The sequence below is a fragment of the Anser anser genome (genome assembly GCF_964211835.1).
Source record: "Anser anser genome assembly, chromosome: 3".
Taxonomy (NCBI): domain Eukaryota; kingdom Metazoa; phylum Chordata; class Aves; order Anseriformes; family Anatidae; genus Anser; species Anser anser.
In genome coordinates, this window is record NC_139722.1 from 68872054 (window position 1) to 68893077 (window position 21024).

The 21024-nt window shown below is 35.5% G+C and overlaps 1 protein-coding gene across 17 annotated transcripts in view; it reads left to right on the top strand.

Annotated features, from left to right (window-relative positions):
* The window catches only part of SYNE1 (spectrin repeat containing nuclear envelope protein 1), a gene marked incomplete at its 5' end in the record, with an annotated part of 301642 nt that overhangs the window by 118995 nt on the left and 161623 nt on the right, over window positions 1–21024 (top strand). For 16 of the 17 annotated variants that reach the window (XM_083830445.1, XM_083830446.1, XM_083830461.1 and 13 more), the window contains 15 exons: window positions 290–469; window positions 2919–3069; window positions 3432–3590; window positions 4361–4543; window positions 6315–6416; window positions 7618–7821; window positions 8105–8312; window positions 9083–9195; window positions 9861–10066; window positions 11128–11283; window positions 12510–12801; window positions 13483–13655; window positions 15660–15969; window positions 17811–17975; window positions 19401–19757. In XM_083830445.1, the coding sequence (XP_083686571.1) occupies window positions 290–469; window positions 2919–3069; window positions 3432–3590; window positions 4361–4543; window positions 6315–6416; window positions 7618–7821; window positions 8105–8312; window positions 9083–9195; window positions 9861–10066; window positions 11128–11283; window positions 12510–12801; window positions 13483–13655; window positions 15660–15969; window positions 17811–17975; window positions 19401–19757 (2959 nt within the window). Of the gene's footprint in view, window positions 1–289; window positions 470–2918; window positions 3070–3431; window positions 3591–4360; window positions 4544–6314; window positions 6417–7617; window positions 7822–8104; window positions 8313–9082; window positions 9196–9860; window positions 10067–10961; window positions 11284–12509; window positions 12802–13482; window positions 13656–15659; window positions 15970–17810; window positions 17976–19400; window positions 19758–21024 lie in introns of those variants that run through there. The other variant, XM_083830449.1, reaches the window with a different exon arrangement.

The window sequence follows — 21024 nt, forward strand, 5'->3', positions numbered from 1 at the left end:
CTGGGTGTCTCATTACTTGCCATTTTGCAAGGCATGTGAATCCATATATCTATTTAGTCAAATTTTGGAAGTGAGATGTTTGGGTGTAGGGAAAACATGAGCAGAACATTTAGCAAGTCTCTCAAATCTTTTATATTGAAAGAACAGAGAAGAAAGTCTTTGTCACAGAAAATTATTTTGTTCAAATGAATCCAAACTCCCAACAGTTATTAGAAATACCATATACCATAGGTTTCCCTTGCATGAAAAGGAAGATAAGTAAATTTGTAACCTGACTTTTAACTTGCAGATTGAGGGTCTTTAACCAGTTGGATGAAGAATTGAGTTCTCACCAGCATGAACTCCAGTGGCTCATGGACAAAGCAAAGCAAATAGCCCAAAAAGATGTAACACTTGCTTCTGAAATTGACAAAGAGATTAACCACTTAGAATCTCTGTGGGAGGATACCAAGAAAGTTATACATGAAAAGTAAGTAGATCTTAAATTTATCAATGTAAGTGTATTATCAAATACACTTACATATATAAAGGAAAGTTGATAAAGAAAGGAACTACAGAAATAAAGAATCTAATTAAACTTGTCTTAACATTTTCTTTGTCTTAGATGCCTTTTCTTATATTTAAAGAAAACTTATTTAAATGTTCTTTTTAAAATTTGTATAGTAAAATTAAGTGCTAGATTCATTCAATATTACATCATCCTCAATGAATGATTTTTGTCTAAGGGCAGAGGCAGAACAATTCCAAACCTGACTAATACTTAAATGGACAGATGCAATTTGGTGATGTCCAAATTTGATTTGATTTACTGGCACAATAATTAAAAATATGTATTTATTTTGTAATCAAAAATGTTTTTAGTTTGATTTATGCTGTGCTATTGTTCCTTTTTTCTTGATTGAGATGATACATATATTTGTAAATATCCTTCCCTCTCTTATATCTCGTCTGCACAAAATTTCTGTACAACTACATGGATTACATTCTCACTTTTATTTTTTTTCCAGCTGAATTCATTCTATTTTTCTAGTGTATTTTTAAGAGATATATAAACTTGAACTAAGTCAATGAAAATAATGGCTTTGTTAAAAAATCTTTACCACTTCTTTTTCTTTAGCACTGCTACTAATTTGTATTTCATGTGGCATGTTGGTACAACCCATTTTTCTTACCTGTAGAAGTCCTTAATAATAGTAAGCCAAGTAATTTCTGTATTGATGTGCCAAAAACTAGATAGCACCACTTTGGCAGTGAAGAACATGTATTATTAAAATAGCTGCCTCTGATAGATGCGTCATTGAGGGTAAATCAGTTGTGCAGTTGTCACATGCAGTAGGTGTATCTATACCTAGAACTGAAAAATACTCAGGTACCCGGATGTGGTTTAGACCCAGCAGGCCTCCAAGCACCACCCAGACTCTCACTCACCCTCCCCAGGCGGGACGGAGGAAATAATTGGAAAGGTAAAAGTGCAAAAACTCATGGGCTGAGATACAGACAGTTTACCAGGTAAAGCAAAAGTCAGGTGCAGAAGAAAGGCAAAACAAGGAATCCATTAGCTGCTTCCCATCAGCAGGCAGGTGTTCAGCCACTTCCAGGAGGGTGGGGCTCACCACCTGTAATGGTTTCTTGGGAAGACAACCACCATCACTCCAAACATCCCCCCTTCCTCCTTCTTTACCCCAGCTTTTTATTGCTGAACATGACACTGCACAGTGTGGAATATCTCCCTGGCTAGCCCAGGACAGCTGTCCTGGCTGTGTCCCCTCACAGCTCCTGGTGCACCCCCAGTTTCTTCACTGCAGGCAGTACAAGGAGCAGAAGAGTCCTTGGCTGTGTGTGAGCACTGCCCTGCAGCAACTAAAACCGTGAGGTGTTATCAGTATTATTCTCATCAAAAATCCAAAACATAACATCATATGTGTCTCTACAAAGAAAATTAACTCTATCCCAGCCAAAACTATGACATACCTCATGGTTGCCTACCAAAGTAAAAATAATGTTGATTTTTGTTTAAAGTATTAATCTAATTTATTTTGAACTGTTTTCTGTCTCATATACACACAATTTTAGACCCTCCCAAACCCGATTATTTTTGGAGAGTGCTTTGGAACATTCAGAAAAGGGCCAGGTCTTAAAGCAATTGCATCTCTTTCTTGGCAATGTCATATTTCCCAAATTCCTTTCAATGGTAAACACTGTTCTACAATTAAATGTATCCATGATATTAATCTCACCTCTCTTTCTTCAGCATAAACACCAAGAATGGATTGGATATATTCTTTTTTTCTGTCTGTTGCCTGAACAGAAATAGGCTTTTCTAGAGAGGGAAGGAAAAAAAAAAAAAAAAGAAAAAAAAAAAAAAACTTTTCTTAGCATCAGGTTATTTTATTTTCAATACAATGATACAATAGCAGGTGAGTTGAATATAATGTTTTAAACACAAAAGATTGCATCTGATAATTGGAGAACAAATTAGTTAGACTTATCTTGCATTGCTTTAGCCTTTACTTCTGCTTCTTCTTATCCAAGAAATATTCCATGTTAAAGGAAGAGGTTAAAAAATTAGTTGCAACTGTCAACATTATTACAATGTGGTTTCTAGTTAGTAAGATGCTAAACTTAGGAAGTGAGAAACTTGAATTCCAGTTTTAGTGTTTCTTTTGCTAAAGTCATTTGCTTCACAATATGATATGGATGAGATGGTGTTTGATATACTGCCTTGATGTACAGTGAGGTGCTTTGTGATGTATGGACCCCCGGTGATTTGTGAAAGCTAAATATTAGTAATTCCTTGACTGCCCAAAATATGTTTAGGACTACATTCTGATTCCCTCATGCTGAATTGTTATACTACATTCACTTTACTTCATAAACATAAACATGAATTATGCTAACACAGACTTTTACCATTACAGAAAGGAGCAGTCCTGTATTCTTATCGATCTGATGAAAGAATATCAGAGCTTGAGGTCAACAGTAATGAAAGTCATAGACAGTGCTGACAATGCTTCTGTGATCAAATCTATTTGGAAGGATCATGAAGATGTCAAGAGAACTTTATTGAAGGTAATTACATATATTTTCATTTGAAGGATTTAAATGATCTTTGATTTTGTTAGGATTTTCTGTTTGAAATGTGCCATTGGGCTGTCTTTCAAGTTCCTTGAATTTACTGTCAAATCTTGACACACTGACATTCAAGATTCTTCTGATTCTGGTGAGGAAAGAATATAGTCCTTTCTGCCTTTTTTGTAAAATCCATTAATGGGTATTTGATTGTTGCTATTTTAACATTTTAGGATATAATGAATACATTTTCAAATGAATAATATACACCACAGGCCTAGAGATGAGTGCCTGAAGAACTAGATTTTTTTTTTTTTCTTTCATTGAGTCTTCATTAAACAAGCAAATATTTACGTCCACAGCATGAAGCTGCCAAGAATGACCTGAGTGATAAACAAAAAGACCTGGATACTTTCACCAATAAAGGAAAACATTTGTTAGCAGAATTGAAAAGAATGCGTAACTGTGACTGTACTGTGGTGAAAACAGATATGAACTCTGCGGTGGACAAATGGCTAGATGTAAGAATCTGGTGTTTTTACACAAAATACAGTTTTTAATTGAGCAAAGGTTAAAGTACTAGTATTTTCTTAGAATGTGCAGTTTTTTAGTAAAGTTTACTCTAAAATATATGATATTCAATATGATATCATAGGGATAGTGCACAGCAATGACATTAATTTGCTACACAAAAAATCTTATAACAGTGTATGAACGTAACTGTTATAGATCTACTCAGTGCACATTTCTGAATATAAATTTGGATTGGATTCTTGCCTAATGTGTGCCAGTATTATTTCATGACAGTAAGTTTTACTAAATAAATAAAGCAGTAAATTACATTATATTAAGTTACACCATTAAAGATGTGAATACATTGGGAGAGATATTATAACAGAGAAACATAATATAGAAATTAATATCTTTCATTTTCATATTTATACTGCTTTGATAGCAAATTCTTTTATCACATGAGAAAGATAAATGTAGCTGTTTTTAATAACAAATTTTATTTGAACCTGAAATGATTTCCCAGTAAAATAAACAAACAAACAAACAAAACACATACAACTTTTTAGAAATAGTAACATATGATTTTTGTTTATTTTATGATCTAGGAAACTAAATTCAAATTAGATTTTAGAACTTTTGCATAACTCTAAGAGGAGAATTATTTTGCCTAGGCTAACTAATTATTTTTGATGCACTTGTCTTAAAATTGGCTTCAAAATCTAAAAGAAATCTAAAAATAATTTTTGAATGGTATTTATGTGTTCTCCTTTCTTAAAAGGTGTCAGAGAGGATTGAAGACAACATAGACCGTCTGAGTGTAAGTGTGTCTTTATGGGATGACATCCTGAAAATTGGAAAAGAAATGGATGGATGGTGTAATAAATGTATTTCTCAACTGAATGAAGGCATCGGCAACTTGAGTAACAGTCAGAGAATGGAGGTCATCCTGAAAGACTTTCAGGTGCTTACGCATAAATTGTTAATAAAAATGTTTTGGGCAAAAATCTCTAGTGATATAAGGCACATAGATAAACCTGCACTGCTGTAGACCAATGTGTCCCCTGCACAAGCAATGCTATCACAAATGCAGTGGCTAGCTGATGACACTTCAGCCTATATTTGAAGCTGTCTGCTTCTGACAGAAACAAGAATGGCACAGCTCTTACTCCATCTAAATGCCATAGTCATTTTGACTCTAGCAGTAGGTGACCATGTGTTCTTGCAAGGACAAAAATTTCAAAAATTTGGACATTGGACTGAACTATGGTCCAGTAGAAGCTCATGGAATATTTAGACAACCTCACCTGAGGTTAAGCAATGAGCAACTTCTAAAATCTCAGCTTAAAAGATAGATTCTCCAGCCAGTATAATAAAGTTATGGTGGACTGTAATGCAGATTTTAATGTCAGGTTATAACAAGTTCAGTAACATGCTCTCTTTCTTTTCTGAATAGTATTAAACAGATTTCGGAATATAATCAGTGTTCAGGAAGCATTCTGCCACCACTGGCTTAAAATGTACAGCAGGTCAACCATAGAATGAGTCATATTCTACTTCATTTGAAATAAATAATGTCCTTATGAAGGTGCACAGTGAACGTATACAAGTACAATAGAAGATGAAATGGTGCTAATTCAGTATTTTGCTGAGGACAAACTCTACCTAATGTCTTTGTGACAACCATGACAGTCAAACCACCTAACTTCATTACTATTTAAACCCAAACCACAGGTGTTACCTGATTTGAGGAGAGCCAAAACAACAGAAACCATGAGGACTGTGGGTACATCTGCAGTCACAGAATGCATAGTTCATAATACTTTTTCTGTACTGTCTTTTGCAAAGTCAGTAGGAAAGGCAGTTCACTGACACATTTCACATGGACAGAAAAGTCTCGTATATTGTCCATACCACTGGTCTCTTTCTCAATTAGCTAATATTAGCTAATATTATACACTCCTAGAACATCCCCTTGAGGATTCTTCTGAAGCCACCTGAATTTGTACCATTCATGAATGGTGCTGAAGTGTAGCTGTTTAATTCTGAAATCCACAGTCCAATCATTTAACTGGAGTGACCTGTTTGAATTTTTCAGAAGGAAAGTCTGGGTAACGTGGTACAAACACTAAATTGTTGCCTAATACTTCAAAACTACAATTATACAGATTATATTTTTCTCTTTTATATTTCTGTTACTTTTAAAATAAACAGAATATTTATTTATAATGTGGATATCTATGACTGCAATAAATACAAGGTCCTGACGCGTCAGCGTATATATAACAGCATTTTTAATTCCATTTTGAGTGTGACTTTTAGTTCTGTCTATTTTTCTTCTGAGGTCTCATTTCCTTGTAATAAAAAACAGAGTACATCTATTATGCTTTGCATGCTACTTAGTGGAAGCTAACAACCACAGTAGATTTTTCCAGTCAAATAAACAATGACATTCCAATCTTTATTCAGCCACTTTAGGAAACTAAAGCTGTTGTATTTTAAATGCTAAAAATATGTCTGGTTATTTTAATGGAGGGAAAAAAATCTGAACCGATTCTAATAAAGGAAAAGAAATGGGAGAGCTTTAGAGAAGGAAACTGACAGAACTGTGCTTGCTGCTAGTTGCTAAACCTCATTATATTGCTGTTCATTTTTCTGACTGATGAAGCATCCTTTTGAAGCTCTAAAACCTTCTTGTAGTTTGTTATGAAACTTTAACTACATCTTTTCTACAGTCTCAAGTCAAGGATAAAGAACAGAAGCTGGAGCAGCTAAGCTCTAAAATTTCAGATCTCAAAGAACTGACTCATAGTCAAGAGCCTCCTGCAGATCTTCAGGTAAAATAAAGATACTGTTCATCACAGCCTATGCTTAACCATAAGTATTCTTTAGTAGTCTCAAATTAGCGTCCTGAACTAACTGTTACTAGATAAGGATAAAATAGGAGCACTGAAGATGAGCTCTTGAACTGTTGTTATTGGTTAGTTTCATAGATTTTTATATTCTAGGAGAGATGCAAAAGCAAAAATATGAATATTTTTGATGTTTGATTTTAAAGGGGAATTGATATGTGAGGTTATCAGTTTTCAACATGTCAGAAATTTTTAAAGGTAGTCTGACTTCTCTGATTTCCACAGCAAGGAAGTATCTCAGTAGATAATTATTTCAAACGCAGGTATCAGATTTTAACTGAACTTAATCTAACATTCAGGTCTTGTCCACATTTTGCACCGACTGTAAACATAAGCCTAAATTACTAATCAGATACTGATCAAGAACCCTATATTATCAAGATGTGCAAATTATGTAGTGATGCTTATGTTCTCAGAAATTATTTCCTTTATGTGAGAGAATAAAACTTCATGTTTAATCATATTTTTATAATAAATTTAATATCTATTCACTTACAGTGTAAAACCTAGAGCATATTATTTTGCAGTATATCCCTGCTAACCAACAGACACCTATTTCAAAATACTGAATATGATAAATACGATAAAAATGTGCACCATATCCACAGTAAAACAGTGGTAGATATTATCCTATTATAAGTTATTTGATTTACCTTTTATTAGTAAAATGTATACAACTAGCATCTACTATAATTTCATATAATGCTGTGATTAAACATTCCTTTTGTGTTTTCTTCAATCTGCTTTACAGTGAGATTCTCAGTACTCTTATTTCTCACCAATATCACCAATATTTATTGTATAAAGCTCATAGTAATTAGATCATGTTGTATATATATATATGGCAAACTATTAAAAGAAATAAAAGATCAGCTGTTTAATTTATCAAAAGTAGATAATAACATTTTGCATTCTGGCTTTTAAGAAGTTAGTATCCCTTCTTTGGATTACTGTATATCTAAGATTTGATCCTGAATGGCTGATATTTTTTTATTCATGAAAGCATATTTAGTCATGGAGTAAATTTTTAATGTGTATAACTTTCCTACCTTACATTTTTTCAATAAATTTCCAGTTTTCATAATAAATGTTTTAAGTATTTTTAAAGTTAACATTTTTCTTTTAGTTTATAGAATCAGATTTAAGGCAAAAGCTGGAACATGCCAAAGAAATGTCTGAGACAGCAAAAGAGACACTAAAAGATTTCAGTACTCAGAAGATGCAGTTACAGAATTTTATTGATCAGACAACAGACTGGTTAACAAAAGTGGAAGATACACTTTTAAGCTGTGCACATAATCTAGATCCTGAAGCTCTAAATAAAGTGAAGGTCAGTGTTGAAGAAAATGAATATATTTCTTTTTAATGCAGTGAACTTCTGTTTTTTATATATTTCATATATATTTGCTGGATCTTTAGTTTCAAGAATTCATTTCACTTGGCAAGTTCAGAAAGCATGGTCCAGATCCAGTGCTTCTTCCCTTGATTGTGTCTAGACTTGCAGTAGACCGTAGAATAAAGGAATGTATGGGAGGAGCAGAAATGCTTGAGAAAATAGAGGGCTCTTTCGTTTATTTTAAAATGTCATATTTATGTTATAACTTCATTTTCAGGAAACACAAAAAGACCTACAGCTTCAGCAGAGCAGCATTGATTCAGCCCGTGAGAACCTCAATGGACTGTGTCGCAAGTACCATTCTGTAGAGCTGGAAACTCTTGGTGGCACTGTCACTTCATTAATAAAGAAATATGAGGCTGTGAATCAGCTCTGTTCCAGAACGCAGGCCAGCTTGCAAGAGTCCTTGGAAAAACATTTCCTCTGTGAGTCTTCAGGCTCATTAATATGAACCGTTAGCCCACAGCCATGAATCATTCTGGAGCCTGCCAGAGTTTCCAGTGATGTCACTTGCAATTACAACTTTATTTTTGTATGGAGCCTTTCAGAAAGTTAGCAAATGGTCATTTACCATCTGCTATGAAACAATGCATTTTACAAAAACAGAATTCAAATTTAGACATGTAATGTACATGAATGGCAACTCACCTTTCTTCAACTTCTATGTTACTGCCTCATATTCTCACAGATTCTTCCTTAGTATACATCTCTAATGCATAAATACACTTTGTGTATTTGCTATTCAGAGATGTATTTAACCATATGGAAATCTTTATAATGCAAAAGTCCTCATCTGGAGTAGTTCCTGGTTTCTCTGGGAAATAAGTGGAGAGAAGTAGATATTTTTTAATCTTAGATATTAATCTAGATGTTTATCTAACATCAAATTAGGATAAATAGTAGCCTGGAAGTGTCTGTCTTTCCATTGACTATAAAGGGGAACCTAGTATGACTCTTGAAATTTGGATGTTTGCTGTGTAAACATCTGACTTTTTGTGAAATGAATCTCATCACCCAGTGTCACTAAAGACAGTGAGGCTCATCCTGTTAGCTATTACACATGGTTTCCGAAGGATAAATGAAGTGTGGGAGACAGCTGCACAGTATTGTGGTTAATGCTGCTTTTTTAAAAAAAACAAACATATATATATATATACATATATATCCTCTTATCTATATTTTTTTATTAAATAAGATTCTATGCAAGAATTCCAGGAATGGTTTTCTGATGTGAAGGCTGCAGTAAAAGCATCATCTGACAGGTCTGGAGACAGCAAAGCTATAGAGGCAAAGCTACATGATTTGCAGGTATAGTAAAAAAATAATAAAAAAAAAAATAGTAATTGACAGTACAATTACATGTACCAAATTATATCTCTAAAATAATTTGTAGAACCTACCATGCATATGATTTTGTTTCCAATAAGGTAATGTAAGACTAGTTCAACAAAGTTACATGTTCTGTAAAGGAAACACAGTTTACATTCACTGTTCTGAAATATCAGAGTTTAATTTCTGGAAGGTTAAGAGGTTGATGTATCTGAACTATTATTTTTTTCTGATTTTTAATCCCCTGCCCTGCCCTGCCCTGCCCTGCCCTGCCCTCCCCTCCCCTTCCCCTATTCTCTTTTACGGTTAGTCAGTCATTCAGATTTACACTGAGGTATCAAATCTTGTCCGTTTTTCCTGGGACAGAGCACAAACAGAGCAGACAGCTAGTGCAAGCAACCATAATTACTGAAATGTCTAACATCTTTGGGACATCAATAAACTATCCAGAGAAAGACAGGGCTGTCTTGGGAACAGATAGGAAAATCAAGCTCTGTGAATTATAGCATCATTTAATAAAATTTTATTTGAACTATCCATTGGATTTTTTTCCACTTCTAGACATTGTTCTCATCTTCTAATACAAAATATTGCTTATCTTTATTAAGTCTTGCATGTTTAAACTGTATTCTTTCATCACACAGATTGTGCTGGATTCTATTAGTGAGGGACAAAACAAGTTAGATGCTGCCTGCAAGGAAGGAGAAAGTTTGTATGCTTGCTTACCCAAACCAGTTGTGATCCATATTCAGGAGCAAATAGTAAAGTCTAATCAGAACTTCAATGAATTCTTCAAACAGTGTCTAAATGATAAGCAGGCCCTGGAAGCTTGTGCCTCACACCTTGGAAGGTAAGTTGAAGATAAACTGCATGAAATGTTCAGACTGTGGAAGTACAGGACACAATTTGAAATGATTTCCAGTTACTCTAGTCCTGTTTGCTCCTTTTCTTTGGAAATATTTAAGACAAAATGAAGTTCTCTTCAAAAAACTAATAATAAAAATAATAATCCAGCAGGTCCAGCTCTGAGAGTATTAGCTTAAGTGTCAGGATTATATATGTGGAAGAACTGTGTAGCTCACGTGATCCCAGATCAGAAGTTGGGGTCTCAGTAATTCAAATGCACTTTCCTGGGAGGAAAAGGTATGATGAATTTTCAAGTTCTGCCCTGGCATTTGAAGATAGTATGTGCTTTCTGAACAGCTGGCACCCGTCCTGTCCTATTCCAGATGTACATATTTCCTAAAGAGCTAGTAAGAAAACACTCTTAAATTAACACCTTGGGCTGGAATTTGAGGAGATCAAATGCTTTTAGGTATAATTAGATTCAAAACTTGCTAATTGAAAGCAAAGTTGGTGTGTCAATAATGATAAAAGAGCAAGGTGGGTTGGTGTGCCTTCATGTAAGTAAAAAGCTTGCAAACATAGGAACTTAGAGCCTGTTTTGCTGAGTTCTGAACACTCCAGATTCTACTTATGTTCTGTCAGAGAAATTAAAAGCGCAACACTCCAGGTATTGTATGTATCAATACTGAGTAAATATCAATTTCTATCCATTTTTTTTCTCTTAAAAATATCATTATGAGGATTTGGAAAAAAATATTTTTTTTGCTCTGTCTTTATTGAGTCTAGTAATAAATAAAAGCACTGCCACTTTAAATTTTGAAGGCTTCTTTTCTCACTGTAGTTCCCATGATTTTCCTGAACATATTTAGAGAGTTGCTGAATATTTTTAGATTAGTAGTCACCGTGGAATTATGTTTTGTGTACAACTCCTATTTGCTAAGAATGAAACGTATACCTAGCTTTGCTTTCCCGGTCTTTTGGATATTGAAAGAACTGAGTTAACTTCTTGCTAACTTCACTACACCTGAGAAATATTTTTTAAGTAAATATTTATCTGTTCTGTAGTTTTGAAGATCACTACAAGAAACTCAGCCTGTGGATACATGACATGGAAGAAAGAATAAGCACAGAAGCATTAGGAGAGAGCAAACAGCTTATTCCCGAGAAGAAAAAGGAGGTGCAGAAAGTGGAAAACTTCCTGGAAGAGTTACTGACTTCAAGGTAGTATGAAACACTTTTCCTAAAATGCTCTCACTTTTTCCTCTGTTAAAGTAATACTGAAACTGAACTGTTTGGGTAAAGTGTGCTTGTGAAAGACAGAGAAAAGTGTTGCAATATACTCTAAAAATAGACTGAGTCCAGATATTCCCAGTTTTAAGGAAATTTGAACTTCAAGACAATTCCAAAATTTGATGTAGACACATTTCTCATTAAGAAAAGTGTATCTTAGTTCATTAATAAATGGAGCCTGAAAAATATCATTGTTAGTAAAAGCAATAGTAAAAACATCATTTATCATCATATCAATTTATAAAATTTTCTTTTTTTTTTCATTTTCTGTCCTACAACACCTAGATCCAACTGGGTTAGCAGATTCTACTTTCCTATAGAGTTTACTGTATAAAGAGACCAAATAACATTATTGAATAACATTAATATTATTTACTAATAAATTGGCTGAGAAATATTTCTAGATTTTAGACTCAGTGAGTGGATCATCATCCAGGCAAAGTAATGGCTGTTTTTTACTACATTGTGTCTTTTCAATTTTGTTATTATTGTTATTATTGTTAGGTTAGTGAAGATTGAAAAGAAATAGTAGTCAGCTGTTCAAGGCTCACAGCATGCTAAAAAGAAACACACAGTCACTATCTATCCTCTTGAGACTGTTGCAAGACATTTTGGTCTATATAAATTCCTTTTATTCACAGGATATCAGGAAAGGTGATCCAGTAGTAGATTAACTGAGGCTGTATAAGGCCAGAGTTTTAATTCCCTTTGCTGAGCCTTGTACTGAACCCCAGAGTTAGAGTCTAATGCTGGGCAAATGGCCTGACTTTTCCATCATGCATTCCTACGTGTCAAAGACTATAAACTGCTCAGAAGTTTTGGCAGGTAAAAAAAAGGTAGCAGTTTATAAAGAACTGGGTGCCTGATAGCCAAAAAGAAAATAAGTTAGCTTTTAATTTAAATGTGCAACACAAAGATTCCAGTGTGATAATTTGGAGTATTAAAATCTGCAAGAAATGGCACTGTACACAAGTACAGATATTAGTCAATACATACTGCTAATATTTCCTTTCAGTCTCTCCCAGCTAGCTTTTCTGTTAGACATTAACATTGGTGGAGCAGATGATTGTCAGCACCCTTCATGACTTCTCATAGTTGCTATAACAGTGTCATATGCTTTTTGAAACTGATTTTCAGTCTCAATATTTTTCTTTCAGGGAATCTTTTGATAAGCTGTCCCAAATGGCACAGGTTTTAAATGAGGAAGGACATGGTGCAGGAAAGGAAGTGCGCCTGGCCTCTCAGCATCTCACCGATTATCAAAACATGGTCAAAACAGTCAAGGATAAGCTGAGAACATGTCAGCTTGCACTCCAGGAGCATCTCACTTTGGAGGAGGCATTGCAGAGCATGTGGTCATGGGTGAAAGAGGTTCAGGATAAACTGGCGACATCAGAGAGCACAGTCGGTAGCAAAGCCACACTAGAGAAACGACTGACAGAAATTCAGGTAAAGCTAAAACTGGAGAGTATACATCAATTAACATTGTGTGAGGGCCACATTAATGGAAAAGAAATAATTTTGTATTTTATTCTTCATACTGTTATTAAGGAGTGGAATTTGAATTTAAAGTGATCTTAACAAATTGGGAGATGCAGTGTGAGAAATAAGATAAAGTGTAATGAAGACAGATGTAAGGTATTGTAGTTAATGAAGAATAACCAACTATGAAAATGTGTATTCAGGTTAAAAAAAAATAAATCTTTCTAATGGAGGGGAAGCCTTGGAATCGTTCACATGGAGACTCTATGACATATCTGTTACAGTAGGTCTTCAAGGACAGAAGGACAGATTAGGAAGGTCATCAGTGTAGGAGATCCCACTGTATGTTGCTGTCTTTCTGTGCAGTGCTTAACCTATTCATTATCTACTGCAATGTGAGCAATATTTTAGGAACTGCAATGTGAGCAATATTTTAGGATGACCAATGCAGAGAAATACCTGTATGGCTTTTGGGAAAACTGTTGGATTACTTGCATATATCAGGGTACAGACACTAACAAAAACAGGTGCCTAGGAATTCATACATGGTATGGTTATCAAGGGTAAATGGTGTCTTCTACTGGAAGTATAACAACTTTCATCTCTCAGCAGATTTCACTTAATATTTTGATTTATTTTGCCTCACAGGAAATCCTCTTACTCAAAGGTGATGGTGAAGTTAAGTTGAACATGGCCATTGGCAAAGGAGAACAAGCACTTAGAAGCAGCAATGAGGAAGGACAAAAGGTGATACATACAGAGCTACAAACGCTGAAGGATGTATGGAATGACATCATTAGCACATCAGTGAATTGGCAGAGGTAAACTAACTAGAAAACACAGCTCAAACTCTCATATCTTTGCTTACCACAAAAGAGGTACCTTACAGCACACCATTCATTCCAGTCCATTCATTCACACCTGAGGGGAAAGCTACATACATCATCAGAAAGAATCAAAATTACCTGAAAAAATACATCCTTCTATAAAAAAAGCAAAGAGTTGACCCTATCAGCTGAATCAAGTTTCATATGAGATGGTCACTTAAGAAGAAGTAGTAATCATACAAATTCATTCAAAGAAAAATCTAGAAAGGGCTTACTGAAATATTGAACCTGTACTGGGGCAGGACCAAGAACAGCTGACAAATATTTTTCTACTTTTTCCCTACAAAACTCTAGGAGGGTTCCTCAATTATCTTTCTCTTTTTTTTTCCCTTGCCTTGCCTTTTCTATAATTTGAATTAAATCTAATAAAATTTAAAAAAAAAAAAGACTTAATATCCACTCCAAATAACATTTCCTGAAAATGAAGCTAATTTATTCTTACCTTAACTTTAGTGGAAATTAAAAGTTTTTGTTATTGCCCGTGTGAGAACTTTTTAATATATTTGAAGGCCCCCAACATCTCTTTCTGGACCTCTTTTATCCATGTTTCTGTTTCAATAAATTGCAGACTACTGCTAGTTTGTCTACATTTTTCATAAAAGATAATAATTTAAAATGGACTCATGTCTTATGGTATTTGAGAACTTATTAATTATGAATAGAATATCACTGTTTTCTACTTTATATAACAACCTTCTTAATACAGTCCAGAATTAGATTTTCCTTTCTTTCCAACAGGATAATATTGCCTTTTTTTTTTTTTTTTTTTTTACTTCTTTATCCTATGCAATTTCCAAATCCCTTTCCACAGTATCGCTCCCAGTTCTGTAGTTGTAGACCTGACTTCTCCCTCCTAAGCAGAGATTTTTTTTCTTCATCAAATTCCATCTTTCTTTTCTTCTTTTAACAACATCTGGCATTTAAATCCTGTTATCCATACTAGCTGCATGCCGTCCCTTGTTGCTTTCATCTATGGGTTTTACAAGCACTGTCTCTTTCAATAATGACCCTAGTCATTATTGGATAGAAACGGGCCCTTCTGCATGATCTTAATTCCTTAGCTCACTAATGAAAACAAAGCTTTCTCTGCATTAGAAAACTGACATAGATCTGTTTGTTAGATTATCAGAGTACTAGGGTATCTGAGTCTTAAATATCAGTTGTCAATGAGCTATGGTATGAAATTGCAGTCAATTAGAAGTGATGCCACTTTCTTACTTATTCCAAAATTGTAATACAATGCTATGTAGAAAATTATGGTGGGAAGCCTTTAAGATTTCATTTTAATTTCATCCACTTTGTGTCATAAAATATTGTTTATATTACTATAACATTACATTACAATATTACTATTACATTTTAAACAAAATCTCTACTACACTCTCAGCTGCTGTTAAGTCCAGTGGAATCAGAATTACATTCCTCAACCAAGTCCCAGAAAGACCTAGAGATCTGCTAGAAGGAGCAAAATATAACAGAAGGGTATATTTCTTCTCAATGATAAAATGGACAATTTATAATTTATTCATTCTTTAAAAAGTTACCAGGAGCTCTCTTAATTGTCAATAACATAATAGGATGCTGTACATTTTGTTACTGTGGTCATAAGGAGCTCTAATAATGCTCTATATTTTGATTTGCTAGACAAACACTGAAATGTGCATTTCATTAGTCTGAGACAGAAAGATTGCTCATGTAACCTGTACTAGGGAAGCAGTTGTATCAGGTTATATGTAGTAGCCCAATGAACACAGAAATTCTAGAATAACATGGATTAAGTTGACACAAAACTAAAACAAGATGAAGGAAAAAGCACATATTAGATGTATTAAAGATGTCTGTATAATGTAAAAATTAGGGTATATGCAGGCTCTTTTTTTTTTTTTTAGACCTTTCGAATGTTCTCATCTGTACTGTATATGTTTCTTTTAATGTAAGCTGCCTAGAGTCTATCATTAGCCAGTGGAATGAGTACCTGGAAAGGAAAAACCAACTGGAGCAGTGGTTAGAGAAACTGAATCACAAAGTGGAACAGCCTTTAGAACCACAGATTGGTCTGAAGGAGAAGTTTGCTCAGCTGGACCATTTCCAAGCTATTGTTTCTGAAATAGAGGATCACTCTGGTGATTTACAACAACTCATTGAAAAGGCTGCAGAACTTCATGAAAAAACTGAGGATGTTTTTTTTGGAGCAGCAGCTCGAGAAGAACTAAAAACACAGTTTAATGATATCGCAGCAGTAGCCAAGGTAAGAAAAAAGCAAAGGTCTCCATTTCAAGTAAGTAAAATGTATGGACACCTGTATAAAGACTAACATTTTGATTTTTTATATTTTTATATAATAATATATAATATATAATAATAAATATAATTATATATATATATAATTTTATAGCGAATGAAGGATTGATTGTGTTTGAATAGTTTTGAATAGTTTGAATAGACAGTATTGGATACATGCAGACTGCTGAAAAAGTCAGTATGGCATCCAGAAAGTATAACTAACAAACTAATATGCTGGAGCACGGTGAAAATGTCAATAAGCACATTAAAATAGAGGAGTAATAAATGAAGGAGAAAATAAATGAATGTAATACAATTGGATTTTCCAAAAGCCTCTGACAAGTGTCCACACAAAGGATTATGAACTTTCTAACGTTCTTAAATAATTACAAATGATAAGGAAGTATAAGGGAAATTGCCCACAAATATTTGCCAGATTCATGTGCTCTCCCTAGATAGCATGGGAGAGAATAGTTGGTCAGATGAACCATTATACAGGCCCAGTAGAGCACTTGTCATGTGCTGAGCACTTGAGGCAGGTATTTCTACTTTGCCCACATCAGAGCAGACAGATACTGACATCCTGTCAGTCTGAGGCCATGCTGTGTTTCTTGTGCCTGCATGAACTTCTCTGTTTGGTGGAGACTGGGGCCTGGAACATGTTGTAAATTCATCACCTGTAGGGTAGCAGTGTCCAACAGCATCACAGGACTGGCAGGCTGAGAAAAGAATTGATGCTGGGCATAGAAGATGGGCCAAGTTTGGCTAGCTGATGTGCCAGATGAAGCTACTGCTCCCTTCTCCACTTGCTGTGATGGCAGAAATTGTTGACAACTTTGCAGTCTTTCCTTTGGGAGAGAAAAACACTGATTGCAATTGGTAAAAGTCACTGCCATCAGAAGAGAAACAGTTTCCCTCTACTCTCCCTGTCTACTAGTGTTACATTTTTGTATGTAAACAAAAGTAAAGAAGGGTGCGTCTTTGGCTTTCCTGATACTCTTCTGCTGCCTTCAGAAGACACCTACTTTTTTTTTTTTTTTAAGTCAGGCACATGTGTACGTTTCCTTACTTGGTCGTTGGACAAAATGCATTAAGAGGTAAAAATTTTTAGAATTTACTTTAGGTCATCTTAGTTTAGCTATTAACCATCAAAGAAAGATTCTGACAAAGAAACATTCACATCTCAGTTCATTTTTGGTTACTTTTGAGAAACATTCCTGAGAATTTTAAGAACAAATCTATGGTCAAACCAAAGGCCAGCCTAGACCAAAACACTAGTTCACCTGTAAGGTAAACTGGCCCCACTTTAAGCTTATGTTAGAACACTGATATGAAGCCATGCAGTTGTTGTATGTCTATGTAAGGGAAAGAGTCTTCCAGGGGTGCAAGGCATATGGCCTCGAGATAGCCACTACTTCTGATCTGATGCCTAAAAGAAGGACTCAGCACCATAAAAACCTTTTGCACTTTTGAACAGCAGAACTCATTTGTGGGCTTCATATTGGACATCTCCGTGACTTTGCTTAGCATTTATAGAGACTTATTTCTTCTAAAAAAAATTAAAAAAAAGCTATATTTCTGCCAGCATTCCTGTCCAGAGCAACCTAAACCAAACTTTGTGCAGTGTAGCACTGTGTTCTGTTGCTATAAGCTGCTACAAGTTCTGCTGCTCAGTAATCAAATGGATGCAGAGCAGTTCTTTGTGATATTACGTCCTTGAAGTCTGGACAGAAGCCAGGAAAGTGTTTTAGCAATTTAACAGCTTTTTGTTTGTTTGTTTGTTTTGTTTTTAAATCTGAAAAATAGGACAAAATGAAGAAAGTAGAAGATATTGTGAAGGATCATTTGTTATACCTTGATGCTGTGCATGAATTCACAGACTGGCTCCATTCTGCAAAGGAAGAGCTGCACCGCTGGTCAGATGCAACTGGAGATACATCAACGATACAGAAAAAACTGGCCAAAATCAAAGTAAGAAATATTAGCTGTCATGATTTCATCTGTGATTCAGAACCTATGCTCTAAAATAGGCCACAGCCAAAAACCTGTGGGATCTTGCTCTTTGTGTATTTGAAGTGGTGATTATATTTCAGTGAGCTGAAAGCAGCTTTTCTAAGCTGTGATGTCTTTTTGCCTGCCTTGCCATACTAAACTGATGGAGTGAAAGTACAATCAATCAGACCTGAGTTAGCCACTGCATGCGTGGAAACTATTTTCAAGAGTGGAAGTCCAGTGGCATCACAGAAAAATATGGCTTAGCTGATTAATAAATACCATTCTGTCCTCATCTCCAAATATGTTTTCTCCATAAAGAGTGTTGTCTGAATCATTCAGAAACAACCTTTTGTGATTTTCACGAAGTGGAGATGCATTACACAGTTCAAGGATCCTCAAACACAGTAGAAATGTGTGTTGCCTCTTTATGTATACTCTCCTTATCCTGGCATCTCTCTGTGTCCATCCATTCCTAGGCATTTGAGTGTCTGAGCAAGTTACATATTTCTGAACACAGCATTAAAGCAGACTTCATGTTTTTCTCATGCCTGATGTTTACATTCAAATAGTCATGCTAACAGCATTTTAGCCTGCTCCTAAACTTGAGGGCGGGCCTGTGAGCAGAGTAGATGAGGGTTCAGGATAGCCAGATCAAATTATAGATTTGTTGTTTACTCCTGAAAAGTTTTTAGTCTCCTTTGCATTCAAACTCCCCATGTATAATATGAGAAAGGGAGGAGACAGTAATTCCTAGTTCATAAGACGAAGAAAGTAACATTTTTTTCTGGCATGCAGTGATTGGGATGATATTTATATTTTCCAACTTCTAAAGCTGAAAACTAAAAAAAAAAAAAAATTCTCGTAGCCTGTGTAAGAATGAAATAGAACACTGTAGAAAGAATTTATTAAAAACCAAAACCAACAACAACAAAAAGCATGTGTAACCAATTATGGCACATCGCAGATCATGAGTAGGCTGCAGAATGCTTTTTTTCAGCAGCACAGTAATGTTCTTAAAACTGCTACGTGCAGCTCTGTACCAGTGTTTGTTATGAAAAACATCTCAAATCAGTTTCTTTCTTCATCTTACCTTAAACAATACTTTTCAGTATCTGAAAAAAAATATATATGTATATAGTTCTTTCTCCTCTAAACTTATGGAAGTTTTAGAACCACTCTGCTATCACTGTAAAGCCGTCACAGTCCCTTGACTGAGTTTTATTTTCATCTTGCCTCTGGCTGTGTTTTGCCATTCTGCACGCAGTGTGGGTGTTGTGAAACTGTTGCTGCCGAAACCGCTGCTCAGCGCAGTGCTGCGCATTCCCCCTGCATGCTGCCCCCATCTTGGGCGGCTCCCCCTTTCCAGCTGTAGCAAGTTACCATGGCAATGTTGCCTTGCAGGAGCTGGTAGACTCCCGCCAGATTGGTGCAGGCCGCCTCGTCCGAGTGGAGACTCTGGCTCCCGCAGCCAAGCGCAGCACGACCGCCGGTGGGTGCCATGTCCTCGCTGCCGAGATGCAGGCCCTGCAGTCAGACTGGAAGCAGTGGGAAGAGAGCGCTTTCCAGAGCCAGCAAAGCCTGCAGGATGTGCTGAGCCAGATGGCCCTGTCGGAGAAGGAGTTCGCCGCGCAGGTCGCACAGCTGGAGGAGGCCGTGCAGCAGTTCGGCGGACTGCTGGCCACCTGGTCGCAGAGCCTGACCCCCCTCGATGGCCAGCACACTGACACCGAGATCGTGGAAAGCTGGCGCAAGGAGAAAGTAAGGTCACCCCTCTTTTCCGAGTGGTTTTCCGGTTATAAATGTACAGATACCATGGGCAGAAAACTTCTGCCAAGTGGCACTATCAAGGAGTGGGAGAGGTAGAAAAAAATAAAAGATATATTTGAAAATATATACTATGTATATATGATATATTAATATATATTATATAATATATATATAAAATTATATATATATACATATTATATGTATACCTCTGAAATCCCAACTTTCCAAGCTTCTGTGACTGTAAGCAGAGCAAGCACTGTTTACACAAGATATGTCTTTGGCCTCTGCTGTACTAGACTTAGCAAATGCTGCCTGGATCCTACACATTAAAAACAAGGCTAGCCTTTAAGAAGATGAAGGAACTAGCAAACTATCTCTGAATTTCTCTTTAAGTTGCTCGGTGTTTTGAGCCAGGGTAGTACTTGATCAGGGAAATGTGAAGTATTTCCTAAAAGCCAAGTAGCAGCTGGAGTGATTTCTAACTCACAATTTGTCATGCATGTATCGAGTTTCTACTTTCCATTTCTTTAAATATTCCTCACATTATACATGTTAAGATCTTGTCCAGTATTTAAAGAAGTTATATTTGAAACAGGTATTTTTGCTAATTGCTCTGCTATGGAATGTAGTGGAATTCAGAGAAATAGAAAAGGAGTTCCTGAGTGTCTTCTAGCAAATATTCCATATGTATGTATCACACACACACACACGGTATATATATATATACACAACATTCAAGTTACATATCTATAAGTTTGTATGTATCTCAATTTCTGTGAATCACAGAAGTAGAGGAAAGATACATCGTATCTTTTCCTTTCTTTTCAGGGTAGTGTTCAGTTTCAGTAAAAGAAGAGAGGTATGTGATGCTTGCTTTCTCTCCCGTTCACTGAAGAAATATTCAAAAAACCCAAACACTTTCCCTTTAAACTGAGATTATAAATCTCCTCCTCCTCCATTGTCTGTGCCAAGTTATTTCTGTGGCTTCCCCTTCCACAGAATTCCCTGAAACAGACTGATGGAACCTGCCTGTTTGAGTGCCAGTACATAACAGTAGGAGTAGCAAAGCTGACACTACACTGGAGTAAATAAATAGTACAAATATGCCAACTCTTCTACGGTTATGTTTTTAAACAGGAAAGGAAGATATGGAACTGTCATCAACATGTAACAGATGTTTCTTTTTTATTATTATTTTTTATTATTTTTATTTTACAAATGGAGAAATACTAAATTCAAAGGACATTGCTTTTATTAG